The sequence below is a fragment of the Pelodiscus sinensis genome, chromosome 17 (assembly GCF_049634645.1).
Source record: "Pelodiscus sinensis isolate JC-2024 chromosome 17, ASM4963464v1, whole genome shotgun sequence".
Lineage (NCBI taxonomy): Eukaryota > Metazoa > Chordata > Testudines > Trionychidae > Pelodiscus > Pelodiscus sinensis.
In genome coordinates, this window is record NC_134727.1 from 36,289,485 (window position 1) to 36,310,144 (window position 20,660).

At 45.4% G+C, this 20,660-nt stretch overlaps 1 protein-coding gene across 2 annotated transcripts in view; it reads left to right on the forward strand.

The window, feature by feature from the left end:
- Window positions 1–11,862, forward strand: part of G3BP1 (G3BP stress granule assembly factor 1) — a 44,963-nt gene extending 33,101 nt beyond the window's left edge. Inside the window, exons 6-12 of one of the 2 annotated variants that reach the window (XM_075900587.1) lie at window positions 3,369–3,462; window positions 3,815–4,019; window positions 5,102–5,203; window positions 5,900–6,011; window positions 6,585–6,710; window positions 6,812–6,942; window positions 10,844–11,862. In XM_075900587.1, the coding sequence (XP_075756702.1) occupies window positions 3,369–3,462; window positions 3,815–4,019; window positions 5,102–5,203; window positions 5,900–6,011; window positions 6,585–6,710; window positions 6,812–6,942; window positions 10,844–11,050 (977 nt within the window). In that variant the 3' untranslated portion in view covers window positions 11,051–11,862. The remainder of the gene's footprint in view (window positions 1–3,368; window positions 3,463–3,814; window positions 4,020–5,101; window positions 5,204–5,899; window positions 6,012–6,584; window positions 6,711–6,811; window positions 6,943–10,843) is intronic. The other variant, XM_075900588.1, reaches the window with a different exon arrangement.
- Window positions 11,863–20,660: the final 8,798 nt, after the last annotated feature.

Here is a 20,660-nt window from a genome sequence, read left to right on the forward strand (position 1 = left end):
CACACCCATTCCACCAGCCTTGGCTCCCTTGCACTCTCCTGCTGAGGCAGGCCCCCAAGCTTCCTCTAACACACACACAGGTTGGGACACATCCGGCTGCAGAATGACACGGACATTGAGATCAGCACTGCATGGGAAGGCTTTCAGCTAAGGAATTGCTCAGCACTCATGTGCGTTCTCCCTCGGGAGCGCAAATCCAAAATTGTGTTGTCTTGAGCTACCCAAGCTCATTGAAATTCGCTTCCTTGCGCCCTCAGTGTGGAGGAAGATGTGAACAGCTGCTTGGCTTCCCTCCCTTTTCCTCCCCTCCATTATGAATTCCATAGACTGGGTTTAAAGAAAACAATTTTATAACTGCAAAAGATGGATTTTAAGTGATGATAAGGCATAGAAAACACATAGGAAAGCAGATCACTGAGCGAATAAAACAAACATACAACTAACCTTAAAGAATCTGGTAACGTCTCACCCTAAATGTTGTATTGAGCATTGTTTTCACAGGCTAGACACCTTTTCCAGCCTGGGTTCAGTCCTTTCCTCCCCAGTTCACTATTAGTTATTTACAGCCAGAGGCGTCCAGTCTGTTGAATGGTTTAGGGCAGCTGCTCCAGGCGCCATGCTTTGGGGTCGCCAGAGGGTCCAGCCACATGCAGCAGGGGGTCAGGATTACCCCCATGCTCACAGGCAGCAGTGGGAAGTGGAGTGACCCATTACCAGCATGCTCTGCTGGCTCTCAGCTGTGTTTTGGGGGAAGAGGTGGACAGCAAAGGGTAGGAATAAACGCTCAGTTCTCAGAATGGAGAGAGGTAACTAGTGTTGTCCCCCAGGGTCTGTACTGGGACCAATCTGGAGAAAGGTGCAAACAGTGAGGTGGCAAAATTCGCAGATGATACCAAACTGCTCAAGGTAGTTAAGACTGAAGCATACTGTAAAGAGCTTCAAAAAGATCTCTCAAAACCAAGTGATTGGGCAACACAATGGCAAATGAAATTTAATGTTGATCAGTGTAAAGTAATGTACATTGGAAAAAAAATCCCAACTATATATACAATATAATGGAGACTAATTTAGCTATAACTACTCGAGAGAGATCTTGAAGTCATTGTGGATAGTTCTCTGAAAACATCCACTCAATGTACAGCAGCAGTCAAAAAAACATTAATTAAAAATGGGATTGAGAATAAGAAAGAGGATATTTTATTGCCTCTATATAAATCCATGGTATGCCCACATGTTGAATACTGCATACAGATGTGGCAGCCTCATCTTAAAAAAAAAAAAAAAAAAAAAAAAAATCTTGGCATTGGAAAAGGTTCAGAAAAAGGCAACAAAAATTATTAGAGATTTGGAACTGGTCCCATATGCAGAGAGAGAAAAAAGACTGGGACTTTTCAGCTTAGAAAAGAGGAAGACTAAGTGGGGGATGTGATAGAGGTCTATAAAATCATGACAGGTGTGGAAAAAGTGAATAAGGAAAAGTTATTTACTTATTCCCATAACATAAGAACTAGGGGTCACCATATGAAATTAATAGGTATCAGGTTTAAAACAAACAAGAGAGTCTTTCTTCACACAGCACACAACCTGTGGAACTCATTGCCAAAGGATATTGTGAGGGCTAGGACTTTTAACAGGGTTTAAAAAAGAGCTAGATAAATTCATGGAGGTTAGGTCCATTAATAGCTATTGGCCAACATGGGTAGGAATGGTGTCCCTAGCTTCTGTTTGTCTGGAAGTGAGCAACAGGGGAGGGATAACTTGATTCCCTGTTGTGTTCCCTCCTTCTGGGGCAACCGGCATTGGCCACTGTCGGCAGACAGGATACTGGGCTAGATGGACCTTTGATCTGACCCAGTCTGGCCGTTCTTATGACCCCCTCCGCCCCTCACTCACCTGTGCTAGGAAGGAGAACAAAGTGGCTGGGGCTGGTTCACTCCGCTTCCCTCTGGCACTGCTGGTGAGGACAGGCCCAACCCTGCTGCCAGTGCCAGACTCCACACCCCGCTTGTCCCCTAGGCTGCATTGCGTGGAGGGGGCTTAGGGAAGGGGAGTGGAGCATAGCAGGGAAGAGGTGAGGAGGACTGAGAGCACGGCCTGAGCAGGGGGTGTGCCCCCCAGGCCCTGCTCCCCTCTAGGGATGGCCCTGCATATTGCAGTCATCTTGGCTGGGGGTTTAACGTGAAGACAAGAACCGTCTCTGATTATCTCACTCTATAGCTTTTAAATGGGTTTTACATAAGAACGGCCGTACTGGGTCAGACCAAAGGTCCATCTAGCCCAGTATCCTGTCTACCGACAGTGGCCAGCACCAGGTACCCCAGAGAGGGTTGACCGAAGACAATGATCAAGCGATTTGTCTCCTGCCATCCCTCTCCAGCCTCTGACAAACAGAGGCCAAGGACACCATTTTATCCCCTGGCTAATAGCCTTTTATGGACCTAACCTCCATGAATTTATCCAGCTTCTCTTTAAACTCTATTATAGTCCTAGCCTTCACCGCCTCCTCTGGCAAGGAGTTCCACAGGTTGACAACACGCTGTGTGAAGAAGAACTTCCTTTTATATGGCAGGAATGGTTTGTTTCCCACTTGATCCCCAACACCTGTGAAACCGTGGAAAATGACATGCAGTCCAAGATAGAATCCAGTAGCTGGTGACATGATCCTGCGGTGTCAAAGCAACCCTGTGTGTCAGCTAGCAGCATCCCAGGAAACTTTTTGAAGCAGGCAGAAGATTAGCATCTTAAGTGCTGTTGTTCCCCAATGGCTCATTGACTAACCAGCCAAGCTGACTGCATTTCCTTCAGTGGGCCTTCTGGTGTGTAAATGCTTTTGTAATTGGTATGTAGTCGGTATTCCTAACTTCAGGCACAGAAATGATACATGCATACACATAGAATAACCACAGTCAGTAAACCATAATATTTCCAGTGATGGCTGATGTGATTTATCTTGCATAAAATACATCTTAGCTGTGCCATATTCATACCAAAACCATATCTTTCTGAAGAATATGGGGCGTAATGCCATACCAGGAGCCTGGATAATTCTGCTCCTGACCGCTTTTGTGGCATTAGAGGGCACAATTAATTCTTAATTCTCAGAGCGAGGAGATTGTTAGGAGAAGATGCATTTTCAGTAAGTTCAAATGGTCTCTCCTTGTAATTTTTTTTTTCCTGTCTCTTCTCTGCTGCTGGCACTTCAGCATGGGCTGAAACTCTTGTAGCTGCTGGCATGGTCCTCCTTCCTGCAGTGATACTAAAATAAATAAAACTTCAAAAATGTGTATTTTGTGAAAGAATCCCTTTGCTGAGCTTGGACAGCGTGGGAGGTGTAACGTGAGTTCTCCTCTTTCCCTAATCCGTTCTAGAATCTGAGGAGGAGGTGGAGGAACCTGAGGAAAGACAGCAGACACCAGAGACAGTTGCTGATGACCCTGGCACTTACTATGAGCAGTCTGTCAGGTAAAAAGACTGTACTCTTACTACAGGGAAGTCAAACCTGGCATCATAGGATCTGGAATCAGTTGCAAAGAGAGATCCGGAATGAAATGTATTCTCTCTAGAAGCTGGGCTTCTACTGTGGGATTTGAGCCATAAAAATGGCTAAATGATGCCCTATTAGCTGTGAGGTGGAGACATTTTTCAGCTGATGTTCCACAGAATAACCTATAACTTGCACCCCCAGGAATTCGGTGCCTACTGGAGTAAATTTTGTGGTGCCGCGCATCTGGCTTGCATTGCACTTTGCATAGCCGGGTTAAAAGCGGGCCTTCAGTATGCCCTTCATCAGAACATTTGTGATGTTCTCTAACAGCAATGACTTGGAAGAACAGCTGGAGGAACCGGTAGCAGAACCAGAACCTGAGCCGGAACCAGAACCTGAGCAGGAGCCAGAACCAGAAGTTCAGGAAGAAAAATCTGAGCCAGTATTAGAGGAAACTGTTCCCGAGGAGACGGTGGAAAAGAGTCCTTCTCCAGTCCCTGCAGATCCTGCTCCAGCAGTGCAAGAGGATTCCAGGGTAACGAATTGAGTGACTTTCAACATACTTTCACCTTTTCTTTTTCTCTTGAAGGATGGTGTATCACAGCATCCATCATGAACTTTGCTCTGTCGAGATAAGGGTAGCTGGATGAGAGGAATCCAGATTGTTTTTGCATAAGACTTCTCTCCTGCTCCCGATTTGTCCTTTTTGCCTCAAAGTTGATCTTTATCTACAGAAAACTGATTGGCCAGTTTCAATATGATAACACATAATTTGGAGACCCCTCTGTTTTTTGTGCCTGTTCAGTTTGCTCCAGAAACTGGCTTAAATTTGTCCTGGAGTTTTTACGATAAATTGAATGCTTTATGGTGAGGTTTGGAAGGATTAGATTTCTTTGGTTAATAATCAAAATTTAGGCTAAGTAAGAAAAATATTGCTTGAGAATTTTTGAGTTTTAAGCATAATTTCCTATTTTGGCAGGTGATATTGACCATTGTGTGTTATAGTTAAATTTTAACTCTTTGTATCTCAGTGTCGTCTGTCACTGAGTGTCTGCCCCAACTAATTTACCACAACTGAAAATTTAAATGGATTCAAAGAGGACTTTGCGCAGATCCAAAGAGAAAAGTTGAGAATTTAATCAATAAGCATCAATATCCATTGAAATGTTTAAAAAAAAAAAAAAAAAAACCTCAAACTCTGTCAAGCCCACAGCTTATGGTTGTGAAGTTATTTTTCCAGATGTGGGTTGTGTAAACATTATCATGATCCATCACTCTGCTACATCCTTGTCTGTCTATGCATTGTTAAGGGGTTAAAAGCAACCTGGCTTCCCCCATTTCAGTGGGGTGTTAGATGTAGTATAATGGCCCAACATTACTGCTATGCCATATTTCTCTCCTGCTGCATAGAGGAGTGCTGGGAATGAGGCACTGTGGGGCTGGAATGCTCTACGTCCTGGCTTTTCTGCATTGGGATGATTCAGAGGCAGCTGTGGGGAAGCTGCTGCGGGTTGGATTCAGACTTTAGAAGGCTTAAATGTGGCTTTAAACAGGGTCTGGGCCTGTTGCTCAGAAGTCAAGCTTGAATTACTGAGGTAACATTGTTCATTCCTTCAGACATTTTCATGGGCGTCTGTAACCAGCAAGAATCTCCCGCCCAGTGGTGCTGTCCCGGTATCAGGAATACCCCCTCATGTTGTGAAAGTACCAGCTTCGCAGGTAGGAATTCTGCACTACTTTCACATTATTTGCTGACTTGGGGGGAAAATATGGAATAGAAATTTCCAGCTTCATGCCTGGATTTTTAGGGCTCTTCCTGGGGTGGTGGAATTGCCAGGGGCTTTGTAAATAACTGTTTAAATAATCACATTTGTAACCCTTGTAGCTGTGAAGAAAACCTTCATCAATGTAGGGCCAGTTGGACTGACAGTGTGTGTTGACCAGTGTCTAGCAAAGCGGGTATTTGCACATGAAAGCTTCTGTTCAAATAATTTGTTTAATTTTTAAGGTATCACAGAACTCCTCATTTTAGTGTGTGTTGTAGAGTGTATTTGCTTTGATTAAACCTGTGCAACAGTCTAGTGAGAGCAGATCCTTGGGTAGATCTTGGACAAACTTGCCAAGTTAGAGGAAGTAAAATCTTTCAGCCATTGTTAATCAATATCCTCTAACTCAAGGTACATTTTATTGAATGAGGGATGGCTGTTGAAAATCTAGCACTACACAGTACAAACAGAATAGCCTAGCATTTTGAATTTAGAAGTATAACTTGAGCTGAAATGCATCCTGTAGGAGCCAGAAATCTTGCATATTCTCAGGATAATCTTTAATTTGATAGTTAGGTCAGAAAAATGAACATTGCTACTAGACTTGCCTGTTTTTACACATCACTTTATTGCTCGTTCGTTTCTACAGCCCCGTCCCGAGTCTAAGCCTGAATCCCAGACTCCACCACAGAGGCCTCAGAGGGATCAGAGGGTGAGGGAGCAGCGAACAAGCATCCCGCCACAGAGAGGGCCTAGACCAAGTAAGAAGAGCTCAGAGAGCGGAGCGGGAGTGAAGTGCGTTAGTGCACATACACACCTCCCCTTTTAATTGCCTAAGGAGCCACAAAGCACTCAAAATGCCATGAGTTTTTTTTTCAGGTCTTAATGATGATTACTCTTGCTACTGTTGCTATTTCAGCTGATCTATACATGAACCTCTGTGCCAGTGTTCCCTCAATTTATTCCATCCATGTGCAGAACAAATTTGATTTGCACTGAGGCATGTGCGGATGTGCACCACTAGTAGAAGCACACACACTGCTGGCTGTGGGCACTCTGCTAATCAGCTGAGCAACATTTTAATCTCTCCTGTGTGTCTGTCCAAGCACTCAGTTTACAGGGAACAGTGCTCTATTTCGGAGAAACGAACATATGCTGAGCAAACTTTTTGTATTTGAGAGACTTTCTAATGCATGTCTGTTGTGGATTTTCAGTAACTTTCACTAGAACTGGAGAGACTAGTATGCAACAAGATTCAGTTAATCCTGGAGGTTGGAACTGTTCAGGTATTATGTAGGAGTTTGACCTTAAGCAAGTATGTTTTTTGTTTTAAGTCCGTGAAGGTGAGCAGGGTGACATGGAAACGAGACGGATTGTCAGGTATCCAGACAGTCACCAGCTGTTTGTTGGGAACCTTCCCCACGATGTGGATAAAACTGAACTGAAGGATTTCTTCCAAAGTAAGTTAGTGACTTACTTCGCTGTGTTCACCAAAGGGTTTGGGGGTTGCATCCTTAAGCCCGTGTCTGTTTCTGCAGAGCATTCTAATGTGTGACCAAAGAACTTGGCTCCTCTCTTGCAGATTATGGGAACGTCGTGGAACTCCGCATCAACAGCGGTGGGAAGCTCCCGAACTTTGGGTTTGTGGTGTTTGATGATCCCGAACCCGTTCAGAAGATCCTTAGCAACAGGGTAAGGAGGTGGGGTTTGGCCTCGCAGGGGTTTGTATCTGTTCCTCACTCTTAATGGTGGGTGAGATCTGTCTGACCCATAAGGAAAAAGGATTTTTTTCTAGCCAGTTGATTTTTTTCCCATTCTGTCTTCCTCTGCCTGCAGTTTATATCCATATATGAACCACTCTGGGTAAATGTGATTTTTACATATTCATGCTGTTAGGAAATTAACACCTACCATTGGCCAAATTTAGCACTGAAGCAAACCCAAAGAGAGAAGGCTGCCATGGAAAATGGAATTAGCCAATTGCAGGAGGTAACAGATTGTATATCAGAGCTCCAAACAACACTCCCATAGGCAAACACCCTTTGCCAGCAGCTGCCATATGGGAAATTCATGGCTCTTTGAAACAAATTAATCTTGTCATTGTAGGCCATTGGTCTCCAACCTTTGTCTAAGCATGAGAGCTCCTTTTTTAATTTGTGTAATCCAGGATCTACCACACAGCCAGACACATTTACCCCACCTCCTCTCACCCCTGCTCTATTCTCTCTCCTTACCCCATCCTCACTCACTTTGATCAGTCAGAGGATTGGTGCCCAGGAAAAGGGGAATGCAGGCTCTGATCTTGGACTTGAAGGATTTGGAGTGTAGAAGGGGCTCTGAGCTGAGCCTGGGGTAGGGAGTTGAGGTGCAGGCAGGGATTCAGGGTGCAGGCTCCGGAAGGGAGTTTGGGAGCAGGGGGACTCAGGGTTAGGGCTGGGGGTTCAGGTCTGGGGCCAAGGTTCAGACTTCAGGCTCCAGCTGGGCACTGCTTATCATAGGGGGGCTTTTGGGTGGTGGTGCAAGAGGCTAAGGCAGGCTCACCCCTGCCCTGGGCTCACACCACTCCCAAGAGCAGCCAGCAAAGTCTCCAGCCCCCCCATCCCCTTTCACTCTGTGGAGATGGGATGCAGGGTGGGGGGAGGGGCACCCTGACCTCAGCACCCCTCTCCTATTCCTGTGCCCTGCACAGCAAGCAGGAGGTTCCCAGGGATGGGGGGCAGCTCTAAGGCAGAGGGCAGGGGCAGCACGGTAGTGCTGAGAGTAACTGAAGTGCTGGCGCTTGATAGCCTCCCAGCCAAACCTGTCACGATCCCGTCAGAGGCTCCGAGATCTGCCAGTAGATCCTGAATGCCTGGCTTGGTGACCACGGTCGTAGGCTTTTCAGTGTTTTCAAGGTTTGCGTGCGTGTGTGTGTGTGTGTGTGTGTGAGAGAGAGAGAGAAGTGATACGTACACAGCTTGGGGGGTGGGCTCTGGATTCCAAATGGAAGAACAGCCTTTCTTCCTGGCCCAGATCCCAGGTGAAAAGCATTGAGAGGGGTGGGTGTGTGTGTGTGTGTGTGTGTGTGTGTGTGTGTGTGTGTGTGAAAAGCATTGAGAGGTGTGTGTGTGTGTGTAGGGGAATCATGTTAGTATTTGACTTGAAGGAATTTGCACTCTAAGCAGGCCGAGTGCCGTCACCAGCTCTCCACCTGTCCGCAGCCACTATGAATGTGAAAGGCTCTAGCACACCTGTATCTGCACAGCCAACCAGTCAGAGAGTTGTAGTGTGCAGCTGTCGGGGCGTCTTCCTCCCACACTCTCTGTGCTCTTGGAGAGTAGTGGCCAGTCCTTGCCTCCTTCCTGTATGTATTCGGTTTATATCCTTTTGTGCCCTCTTCCTGCAAGTCTCACATCTGCAGGCTCGAGGGAATGTTTGTGTCAGACTTAAAGTATAATTAACCGTGATGTGCTCCCTCTTGCTAATCCAAGACACTAATGGGATTTAACCCGGGGCTGATCTGTTCAAATATCTTCTAATAGTTCAGAACACTTTATTTCAAGCTGTAATTAACTTATAGTTATCTGCATCGATCGTCAGGGATCATGCCCAGTATGCTGGACACGGTTCTAGACCAGTTCTTGCAAGAACATCTCTGCTACATTGCAAATGCTGCCTATCAGGGCTTAAAGATTACTAGTGAACTATCAACCAGAGAGCTAAACCTGCTCGCCAGTATTTGGGTAAAGGGAGGCCATGCCAGTAGGCTAGGGGCAGCATGACAGTGAGAACCTTAAACTCTATTCCAGTACTTGATTGCTGGGAGGCGTATTAAGGTATTGCTGGGGCAGCTCAGAAGGAACTTGCAGCCAAGATTCCCAAAAGCTTTGTCTGTCTGTCACTGGGAAGGGGGATTTCCAAGCCCTTGTTTAGATGTTACAGCATCTCAGATACCCTGCTGAGTCTTGCCATTGGCCTCTTCTCTGCTTCAGTGCAATTTACCAACTAGTTGTGTGGACAAATCATGCGCTGCTACATGGCAAGCCAGAGAGTGAAGCTGCAGTGCATTATGCGCTAACTAGCCACGTGGACCCTGCTGCTGCTCCTTGGAAGTCCCACAGGGTGGCTCTGGGTACCGTGGTAATTGCTGTAGTTGTCGGGGATTACTGGTGTGATGTGCCGACAGGTCTCCTGCTCTGCCGGTGATGATCAGTCGGCTGCGTACGTGTGTGCTCAAGTTACGTGTGCCGTGTTGACTTGCGCCAGGAAAGAGCACGGCAGCCACCACGAGAGCTCCCAAAGACCACAAATCAGATAAGGATCAAAGGCGCCCGGCCAGGTTCATTGTTAAGCAAACAGTAATTGTTGTCAGTAGACTGTACCCAACCACTACGCACATGTACCCCAGAACAATGGACAAATTCAGTCAGCGGGAGGTCCCGCTGCCCTGTAGGCCAGACAAAGACCGCCCCTCCAAGACCCCACTTTATATACAGGTACAAACAAGTTACTCATCACTCCTGGCACATCAGGTTGCCACCTTCTGACGCTACTTAGATACCACCCATCACACTGCACCTTGTGGTTTGATTGAAATGACAGCGCAATGGATAGAGGTGTTCTAGACCCTTTCCTGAACCTGGGTCGGTATCTGTGGGGCACGTGGTCTTTTTTAACTAGGTGCTGTCGTCCTCTTGGAATGCGCTTTCAACTTATGCCCAGTACCAATGACTGTTTTACAGCCGGTACCTAGTACCGGTTACTGTTGTACACCTGGTCCTGTTGCCAATTAGTATTTGCGCACTCAGCCCTGTTCATGCCAAGTTCCGTGAAAAAGGGCCTGCCTCTTGCACACAGCTTGGCTAATGTAAAGCAAAGCTAAGTTGTGTCCATTGTTAGGCCTCAGACCAGGTCTGTGCTACCTACACTCTTGTTTCGGGCCCTCATCTTGACTACAGTAGCTGCCGTCTAGACAAGCCCTCAGGAACTCATCACAGCAGTACAAAACGCCCCTTTCGTGAAAGCAGCAGATTCCACTAGAGCGCATGTAGCCTGCGGTTACAGGCCTCTGAGCTGCTTCAGATCCGGAGAAAGACCAACACTTGTCTTGCTTGTACTTAGCCCTACCATGAGTGCAGGGGCTGGGCTAGATCTCTCAAGGATCCTTCCAGTCCTGTGATTCTGTGGAAAGTCAACTGAGCCTCCGTAGCCGTTATCGAATGCCTTGTCCATTGGAGTAAGATGAGCTTGTCTCGCTAGCCGTTATCTAGCCCCTTGCTAGGAAAGGTGGAGCATGTGGAGTGTTCAGTTGCCTAAAGTCATGGTTCAAACAATTGGAAGGATGAATTTTTTTTCATAGCTTCCTGCCACCCCCAACAAACTGTCTGGCTGAGTACACAACTGAGAGGTTAACCCCCCACCCCCACCCCCACCCCCACCCTTGTGAATAGGTGGCCGTCATGAGCTTTATTTCTTTCTTCCTTGTTTTATTTCCATTCCTAATTGTAATCTTGTTGACAGGAGCTGCTTAACCTCCCCTCCTCCCCCCCGTGGAAGGCTTTGTTGGAGAGCTGCACGGTTAATGCTGGTAAATCTTTTTTCTTTCTCTTGCCAGCCCATCATGTTCAGGGGCGAGGTGCGTTTGAATGTGGAGGAGAAGAAAACACGAGCCGCCAGGGAGGGCGACCGCAGAGACAACCGGCCCCGTGGACCTGGAGGCACTCGGGGAGGGTTGGGAGGTGGGATTCGAGGGCCTCCACGTGGAGGGATGTCTCAGAAACCAGGATTTGGCGCTGGAAGGGGCATCGGGCAACGCCAGTGAATGCATCGAGGATGTTGGCAGGGTGGCACAAACCCTCGTTCCTGCAGATTTGTGAATTTCAGCCTTGGGTATCTTGGAATGTGGCCCTAGCCAGTTATAGACTGCTACGTTTGATACTATTTTGGCCCCTTTTTTGTTTTGTTATGGTTTTGTGATTTTTTTTCCTAGTCCTTGTCCCATATTCCAGCTTTGTGGAACAATATTTTAGGAAAAGTGGATTTTAAAAAGAAACGAACTGAAGTTCCTTGCTCACTGCAAGCTTATGGACTGGATTTTTTTATTTGTACGAGTGGTCTGTCCTAAAGGAATGGGGTTTTTGCCCTATTCAGTCAGTGGAATAATCTTTCACCTGCATGTGTTCAAGAGCCTGTAGGAAAACCTAGCACTTGGCAAGCATTTCAAAGCAGGAGAAACTATTGTCTATCCCTTGCGGGTAACGTGAACATCCTTTGGTCTGGCCATGTTGCCACTTGAAAAATTGACATTCGCTCTTCTCTCTGTGGCGCTGTAAAAGTGGAATAAAAGCTATCCATAGAATCTTTTTTCTTTTGATACATGATCACGAAAAGGAATTCTAACTACTGTTTTACCACTTGCAAATTTTGGATTGTGGGGTAGGTTTTAAATGTCTAGAACTTGACTCTTAAAACACTTTTCCTGAACTTGTGAAATTTTTTATTGAAATAGGGAGTTTTTTTCATGTTTTAGTTTGTATTTGTATAAAAAAAGCAAAATTGTTGTGCCTTCTATTTATCTCTCATTCCAGTCTTGGCAAATTGTTAAAAAAATAAAAAAAGTCTAGATTTGCTTTATCAAGTGGAGTATGTTGTAATTCTTGCAAAGAGGTGTGTTTCTCCTCCATTCTGCCCATCACTGCCTTAACTACTTCGGAAACTGAACCAAACTTTGCTGTGGGTAGTAGGTAGAACTGTCTAGTCGTATAAAACACGTGGATTGTTGTAGACTGAATGCTTGCTTTATTCCATGGACTAAAAAGTAATGTGCACTTTTTTTTGTAACGATTCCCATTGTGACTAGGAAACTTTGGTTGTAAATGTCTTTATTATTTACAAAATAGTTGAAATGTAAAAGTGCTTGGTAGGATCCTGTGTGCTTACTCTGTTCTTGATTATGGCGGCATTTTTGCAAGTTATGCATCAGTTTAGAAACTGCCATCTGCCAGAGGTAAAACTGCTTACATTAGCTGCAGTGTTTGACGTCACGCTAGAAGTGTACGGATTATCTCGATTGCTGGTATATACATCTGGTATTGAATACATTCCTTATTCTCAGATGCCACTGAGATTGAAAATGAAGATATAAAACACTGTGTTATAGCAGCCTTAAAGGATTACAGTGCACAGCACACTGTGCTTATTTGGGTAACCTCTGGGGTATTCTAATTCCATTGTATGGAAAAACATCTGGAAGAAAATCGCAGTCTTGCTTCTAAATTGACCCCAAAGGCTTCTGATCTTAGATTTGAGTGGTGGCTCCATGCACCACCTTCTCTCACTAATAAGTGAGACTGTATGATACATTTAAGTTCAAATACCTCTTGCAGTATCTGCATCACTCGGAGACCCCAGAGAGCTTATTAGCAATTCTTATTCCTGAGAGCCAGGATTTAGTGCATCGAAGTGCTGAGTTTTCTCATGCAGGATCTGTGCAGATGGGAGTGACATAGACCTATCTTGTGGCCTCTGCATTCAGCTCTACAAACTGGAACAGAACTGCCTGTGTGTGGCCAGGGGAAGGTCACTATAAACCATTCCAGAAAAGTTTCCTGTGAATTGGTGTAGTTAGTTTGTGCTTCATGCAGGTCAGTGGAAGCTTTTGTCAGAGGCATCAATGTTTGTTTTAAAACCTGTTGTTCAACTCACCTCTCCAACATTTTACAGACTGACTTGATTACTTTGGGGTGAAGATTAAAAAATACAATGCTGGTAGCTGTCCTCACAGTGTACCACCTTAAGGCATGGGTGTCTGGGAAATGAACACCCTTTGCCCTTGCAATAACTGGTAGTGTCTGTTCTAAATACATGACCTAACCTCCGATCAGGAAAACCTAGTGCATACCACAGCCAAGGGCTTTAGTGCAAGTGTTTCTCTGTGGCTTCCCAGCTGGCATTCTTCCATTGCTTTTCACACTTACCCCTCAATGATATACATGTCAGCTTGGCTCCTATTCGGACTGGGGAGAAATCAGACTGGCAATAGATTGTCAAAGCACTCTGTGGAGAGGCTGGAATAAATCGCACCTATGTCTACCACATACCAGTGCTGGCAACGCTTCTCAACTTGTGAAAGGAGCGTTTGCTTAGAGGGATTTTTGTCACTGTTTTTGGCTGAAAATCTAATTTTAGGAGGGCAGTGGAGAAGACTCTCAAAACCTAAATGGGTTTTGTGGTTGAACTCTCCTGTTTAGACAGCTAGACTTTTCTGGTGTGAATGTAGCGTCGTCATTCTATTGCTAGAAGACCAAACTGATCAGACTCTCTTCATAGGCGAAGGTGAATGAAATACAAAAATTAAAAAGATGTGAAACTTCTAATGCCTGTTTTGTTACAGGAGAAACGAGACGACGGTGCTGACAGCATCTCAGACTTAACGAATTTGTGGTCAAGGCTACGGTTTTGGCATAGAGGTCACAGTGTTCACAGGATTTGAATCAAGTCTGTGATGAGCCTTCCTCAACGCACCTCACAGTGGTGGCTTCTGTCCCGGGGGGTGGGCCTGGCTCCTCCCTGGAGGTGTTGCGATGTGGTTGCGGTGCCGCCTAGTTTTGGCATGTCCACTCCTCTGCGGAGGGAAGTGCATGCCAAACCTGAGTGTGCGCTGCCTGCTGACAATGCCAAGAGCAGAGAGCTGGGACCAGTCCCGTAGGACAGGAGCCACCACTGTGAGGTGAGTCTGAGGTATGCCTATTCTCAACACCCCTTTTCCCTCTGCTGTGAAACGCACTAAAAACCGCCCTGCTGAAATCCCAGCCTATGCGTTATTGATGGAAAACAACATCTTGTCTCCTTGCTGGATGCTTAGAGAAACTTCAACTAGGCTAATTCCTGATCAAGCTCTTCAGGACAAGAAGAGCATTCAGCTGGCATGTTGGCTCAGTCAGTCTGTCAGACTTGAGCCGAAGCGTTACTGAGTTGGCACAGCTGCTCCAGCTAGATGCATTGAAATGGGCAACCCGGTCATGCTCTTTCTGCACTAACAGCAGTGATGGAGCATGGAGAGCTCTGAAGGGCCTGGAGGTACCGTTTGTAACCTCCCTGGAGACTTGTGTGGCAGCACAAAAGCTTCATTTTAGTAACCTCAAGAGCTCTGTTCAGTCATCCAAGAGCTCAGTTTTGGACAGAACCTTCCTTTCTGGAAGAGCCGAAGTAGGTCCTAAGAGAAGAGGCCCTGTTAGTTCACAAGGCGGCAACAGGCCTTCAAAAGTCCTGCTCTGAAAGGTTCAGACGTCTACAAAAAAGCAGTGGGGTGTTAAAACGGGAGCCTTCCTCTCTCCAGGCCAGCCGGAATAAGTGCATAGTCGCTTCCCCAAGGAGCAGGCACGTGTGCGGTGTTACTAGAATTAACAGTGGTACCAAGAACATACCTATTTTTGTCGTCGTCTTGCTGGTCTAGTTCGTGAGCACTACAGTATCAAGCCTACTTTGTAAGAAATGGAGAGCATGACCCTATGTTCTCAGCTGTGTTTATCGACTTACCTGAATCAGCTTTCGATAAGTATAAGGAGTGGGACAGTAAATCCTATGGAGTAGACAGGTTTTCAGTCCACTCTAAACGCTCATTACAAGGCCTTGGTCTCTGTCATTTTTAACCACCTCTTGTATGGCACCGATTTTTGTGTGTTCGTTTTGGTACCTTGAGCGATAAGCTGGATTTCCGTGCATGAAATTATGTCCTTGAGATTCCTACTATGTTGGCTGTTCTACCTCTGCTTGTAGAAGGTGCAGGGCCTTGAATGAAGAGTGGTTGTCCTGAAGAGAGGCAGCTGTGTCTGCCTGATACTTGTATTGGCTCAGAAAAAGTTGCTACCTATGTCTGCCTTGTGTGAGTACCAGAATAAACAGCCAGCAGTCCCTGTTGTGCTTCAGGTGGGGTGGTCTGGGAGGGGTCACAACTGCAGTATTGAATTGGAAAGAAATAGCTGGCCCTTGATGGTTTCCACTAACTAGTCCAGGAAGAGGAATGTTACAATATCCCGGCATTTGTTTCCTCCCCACCTTTCAAAGAGAGCCAGAAATGTTCAAGATAAAGACCTGATATTTTTGTTGCTTCTCCCTCCCTGCCTGCTGCTGCCCGTGGCTGAGAATACGAGCAATTTGCCTAATGACTTCTTGCTATAGCATTTACAGCTTATGCCTGTGTCTTTCTCAGCGTGGCTGGTAACTGAGAAATTACCATTGCAGCCTCTCTGGGAAACTTATTTGCATGTTCTCTCGTTAAGGCTGGCTACATAATAATGGATTTAATAATGGACTTTTTGATATGCTTAATCAGAAATGGTTGACGAAATGGCATGCTCTGGTGTTTCTTTAATGTAAATAGGCTTTGGGAGGAGGCTTTAAATGACCTGCATTGGGGAAGCAACAGTGCATCATCGCAGTATAAATAGGTGGCTGCAAACCCCTTTTTCCACCCTTCTTTCCAGTCTTGGCTTAAGCACGGTAGGTATTGTGTGATGAATAGAAATTCAATACTTAGTTGCCTTGGCAGGTAGTAAAGGTAAAATATTTTGTCCTTCCTCCAGTCTCCCAGTCTTCAGTTTGAGGAACTTGTTTGAATAAAGTCATTTAAAAAAAAAAAAAAGCCTTAAACCCGGGATCATTTCATCCAAGACTGAAAGGCAGTGCTATGTACAAGCAATGTAACAGCTGCCCATCTGAGAACTGGTGAGTTTTCTACTAGGACAGTTCTGTCCCTGCATAAACAGAGTTCTCTAGAACAAGTTTAAAAAAAAAAAAAAAAAGCAAACATAATTCTGGGCTGCATTAACGGGAGTGTTGTGAGCAAGACCCGAGAAGTCATTCTTCCGCTCTGCTCTGCGCTAATTAAGCCTCAGTTGGAGGAGTGTGTCTAGCTCTGGGCACCACATTTCAAGAAAGATGAGGAGAAATTGGAGTAGGTTCAGAGAAGAGCAACCAAAATTATTAAAGGTCTAGAAAACATGAAAGACCTGAAAACTGGGCTTGTTCGGTTTGGAAAAAAGACTGAGGGGGGACATGATAGCAATTTTCAAGTACCTAAAAGGATGTTACAAGGAGGAGGGAGGAAAAATGGTTCTCCTTGGCCTCTGAGGATAGGACAAGCAGCAATGGGCTTAAACTGCCGCAAGGGAGGTTTAGGTTGGACATTAGGAAAAACTTTGTCAGGGTGGTTACACACTGGAGCAAATTGCCTGGGGGGTTGTGGAATCTCCATCACTAGAGATATTCAAGAGCAGGTTAGACAGGCATTTATCAGGGATGATCTAGACCAGGGGTTCCCAATCTGGGGTACACGTACCCCCAGGGGTTATGAGAAGCTTGTCAAGGGGATACGGGGAATATTTGGTAAATAACTAGATTATCCTAATAGAAATATTCCAAAAGTAGTAGTGTTAGTGGAAAAAAGTGGATTCTAGAGTCTAGAATTTATTTCCTTTCATACTGAATAGGCGGTACAGGAAGGCTTACTAAAAGTCAAGGTGGTACGGGGACTGAAAAAGGTTGGCAACCCCTCATCTAGACCATGCTTGGTCCTGCCGTGAGGGCAGGGGACTGGACTTGATGACCTCTCAAGGTCCCTTCCAGTTCTAGTGTTCTATGAAGTAAGTAGCATGCCTCAATGCAAGGAACCATATCTCCACCCACCCACTCACTTGAGTAGAGCAGCACAAAAGAAATACCAGAGGTGCTAGTAAATCACTTCTAAAATGCTGTTTTTAGGGTCCAACCTATTGGCAAGAAAAAGGTGACCAAAATGCCAGCTGGACGCAAGTTGGTGCTATTTGAAAAAGCAATGCCATTTTGATATAGTTATGGATCTCGGGTACCCCCACCTATCTTCAGGAGAGTAAAAAGCTGCTCCTTCAGTAAGGGACCTACTAACTCACCTTGTCGTAACTCCTGCTAGGCTCAGTCTGTGTAGTGTTAAAAGATGAAACTATATTCCTGATCTCCAACTGTTCCAAAAGTGCATACCAGCAAAAAAAAGGTGTGGAGATCTGGCTAATTTGCTCTTCTTATACAGATAGAACCAACCATTGGGGATTGCAGTGTGGACGGGGGCTCAGAGGGAGATGGAGAGAGCATCTCTCTCTCCTACCCCCCTCAAAACTAGTGTGACAATACAATGATCCTACCTCTAAATATCTGTAGGATAGCACTTCCCAACTGTTAGCATTGGCTGTAAAATCACATTTTGTGTACTAAAAATCCACAGAAAGCAAATTTCAGAAAACGTTTATTTTGGTTGGTTTTTTTTGTTTTTAATTGGAATTGGCATGAATGTATGGTTCAATAAATATATATATTTTATATACACTTACAACGGAAGTCTTACATTCCATCTTCAAACTGCTGAAATAGAACTTTTTCTTAAATTTTGTTTTTACAAGCCAAAAAAATAAACTGCCATTGCTTCTGTGTTCATGCAAATTGTACTCGTATAAGTTACAGATTTGTTTCCATGATGTAAAAATGTTACTCTTAAGGAAGCATGCTTTGCTGTCTGTGCCCCATATAGCAAAACACGTCCTTAAATAGAGCATTAAGGCCATACCAATTGTATAGATATATACAAATAAATAAATTCACATAGAAAAGACAGGGAAGGTGGATAGGGGAGAACAAAAACTTACGAAAGTATGTGTTTGGGGGGTAGGTTCTGTCTAAACTACTTTGCACTTCTTGGAAAATGCACTCCCTTTCATTGAGTCAATAGTTTTTACAGTCCATATTTTCTGTTTCTCTGGCCTGGTTTTGCTCTGGGGAAGAGTAGTGTGAAAATGAGTTTCTGCTCTTGCTGCATGTTTCCTACCTGACTTCCCACTGTTGGACAGCTGGGTTGTGACCATGTTGCTGCTACAGCTGAGAGGATGGCTTCCAAGGACGGAATGATGTGAGCATGTGGCGCTGCTACGTTCTATTGCAGCAGGATGTTCAAGAACAAACCTGAACTTCCTTTCTAGCGCTGGGAGTAATTGGAGAACAGTTGGTGGCTGCCCAGTTTTCTTTTCCTGCTTATCAGATGTCTTCACTCCAGGGAAGGTTGCTGCTGTGATCGATCTTCCTGAGTTTGATTTAGTGGGTCTAGTAAAGACTCGCTAAATTAGACTTGGAGGGCATCCCTGTTGGCAGCCAGTGCTCCTGCAAGGAATAAGGGAAGCTGGTGGGAGGGTTTGCTCCTGTCGTTCTCCCACTGTGGGGAAATTGGAAACAAGGTACATCGACTCCAGCTGTGTTACTTGTCTTAATTCAACCTTCCCTTCAATGTAAATCCATAGCTGGGAAGATTGAAAATTCTTCCTCTAAACTCTGTCCCCAAATACCTTGCAAGAGACTGACTCTATTTTCTCACCCATGTTGCATCAGCACAGATAGCAGCCCAAATCTTGCCAGGTTGAATGCAAACAACTCTTGTATTTTTCTTTTTTTATTATAAAAAAAAAAGTGGTTTGAATTAAATTGAGACTTATCTGATTAAAATCCCTATACTTAAAATCAATCATTTTTCTGTTTTACAGTAACACCCAAGTCCATTAGAAGGGAAGAGGTTTTAAAAATCTTAGGTACTTTGTCTCTGCTATTGCTTGTTTCAATGCTCCACTCATTAACAATGAAAGCAAATGACTTGACTTCCTCATAGATTCTAGTTTCCTTTCCCTTTTCTAGTAGCACGGTGTTGTCCCAAGCTGAAGAAGCTCACAAAAGTGTTAGGTGAATGTTTACAAGCTGGCTAGAATAATCTGCCACAAAGCTTAAAAAAAGAGAATATAAAGAAGATGGAGGAAGACCAAATGAGGAAGCAGCACCTCTGCTGTGGTGTATAAACAGTACTAAGATCTACTACGGAGCATTGAGAGGCCAAATAAGCTTTTAAAACGAAGATTGCCTTTTCATGCGACTTACAGGAGCGAGAGACAGAAAATATGAGTGCATAGCATTATTTCTAACTTTTCAGGGAGGCATTTTTCACAGGCACAAAATCTTTAAATACCAGTACATCAAACATTAACATACAGTTGATGTTTTTGGGGAGCTCGGAACTGTCCTATTCCAAAGATATTCTAAGCCACCAGCACTCTGTATTGAGCAATTCACTTCTCTACTGTATTCGTTCCTACTGTGTGTGGCTTCTCCCCTCCAGAATAAAACCACACGTACCTTATTTGTGCTAAATACAAATCCTAAGTAATTTGGAGAGTTTTTGTGCCGAAAGATAGGCCTATTCTTTGAGTTCATGTGTGTTTAGTTAGAGGGGAGAAGTCTCTGCTAGTTTGATTTGTTTGGCCACTTGTGTAATACGCTTTGCAATACTCCCGCTTGAACACGTGAAATGTGATACCTTGTGGTAGAAAGTGAGGAGACAAGCAACTGCCCAGGAGATGTCACCCTCCACAACAATACTGTTCCTCTGTCTGGAGGTTGTTTGGTCTAAGGTGGAGGACTACAAGCAGCTGCTAAGACAGGTACCACCCGTTTCTCCGGTGTCAGGAGTCAGTCTACTTCCAGCACAGTACTGGTTGACGGTAGGTAGATGATGCGCTGTGGTGGAACAGAACCTGTGCCCTTTGTGCATGTTCGTCCTTCCAGGGCCGGGGCCCTTTGCTTTGTCCTTTCAAGCTCTCTCACTTTGCCTGGGTGTTGCTGCATTTCAACCCCACGTGTTGACTGTATTTCACAAGTGCCTGCAAATTCAGTTCCACCGTGAGGCCCGCTTATGTTTTGCCCAGTGAGTTCATGAACGAGGGGAGTTCTAGCCCCGGTGGGAGAGGTCAGGAATATCACAACCAGGCCCAGTACCTGCCCACAGCTGGGCTGTGTGTTGGTGTGTGTTCACAGCTGTATTCAGTTTCACAGAACAGGAGGCTCCCGGCTTGGACACGCTGCACTGACAAGCCGGGAATGCACGTGAATAAAGCCATTTGGCCTTCCCCTTTGGGCCCTCTGCCAACGTTTTCGGCCTGCTCCAAGTTCCCACAACTGGCCGGCGGTTCATGTCTTACCACTTGTGCATCAGTTCCGGTGGTGCTGGCCTGCAATGAGGCTGGTAGAGGCTTCAGCAAGCAGAAGGACGGTGCTGCCTCTAGATACACCTTGCTCCTCGTTCATCCCTGTTACCCTCCTGCCCTGAAATTGCTCCCAAGGCCTGAAATTGAGGATGTTTCCAAACCTGATGGGCTCCCTGATTAACCTGCCTTCAATTCAGCTAGTTGGGAGTTGAGATTTACTAGGCAGTGACTTAGCTGGGGCCGGTACCCGGCTGGATCTCAGTGGGAGAAAGCCAGGAGATTCCTCTTCCACTGGCCCTAATACCTGCCATGGCTTGGGCGTGGCAGCTTCTAGAAGCAAGACCAGCCTGCTAGGGGTAGAGGGCAACAACGTTTTCAGTAGGT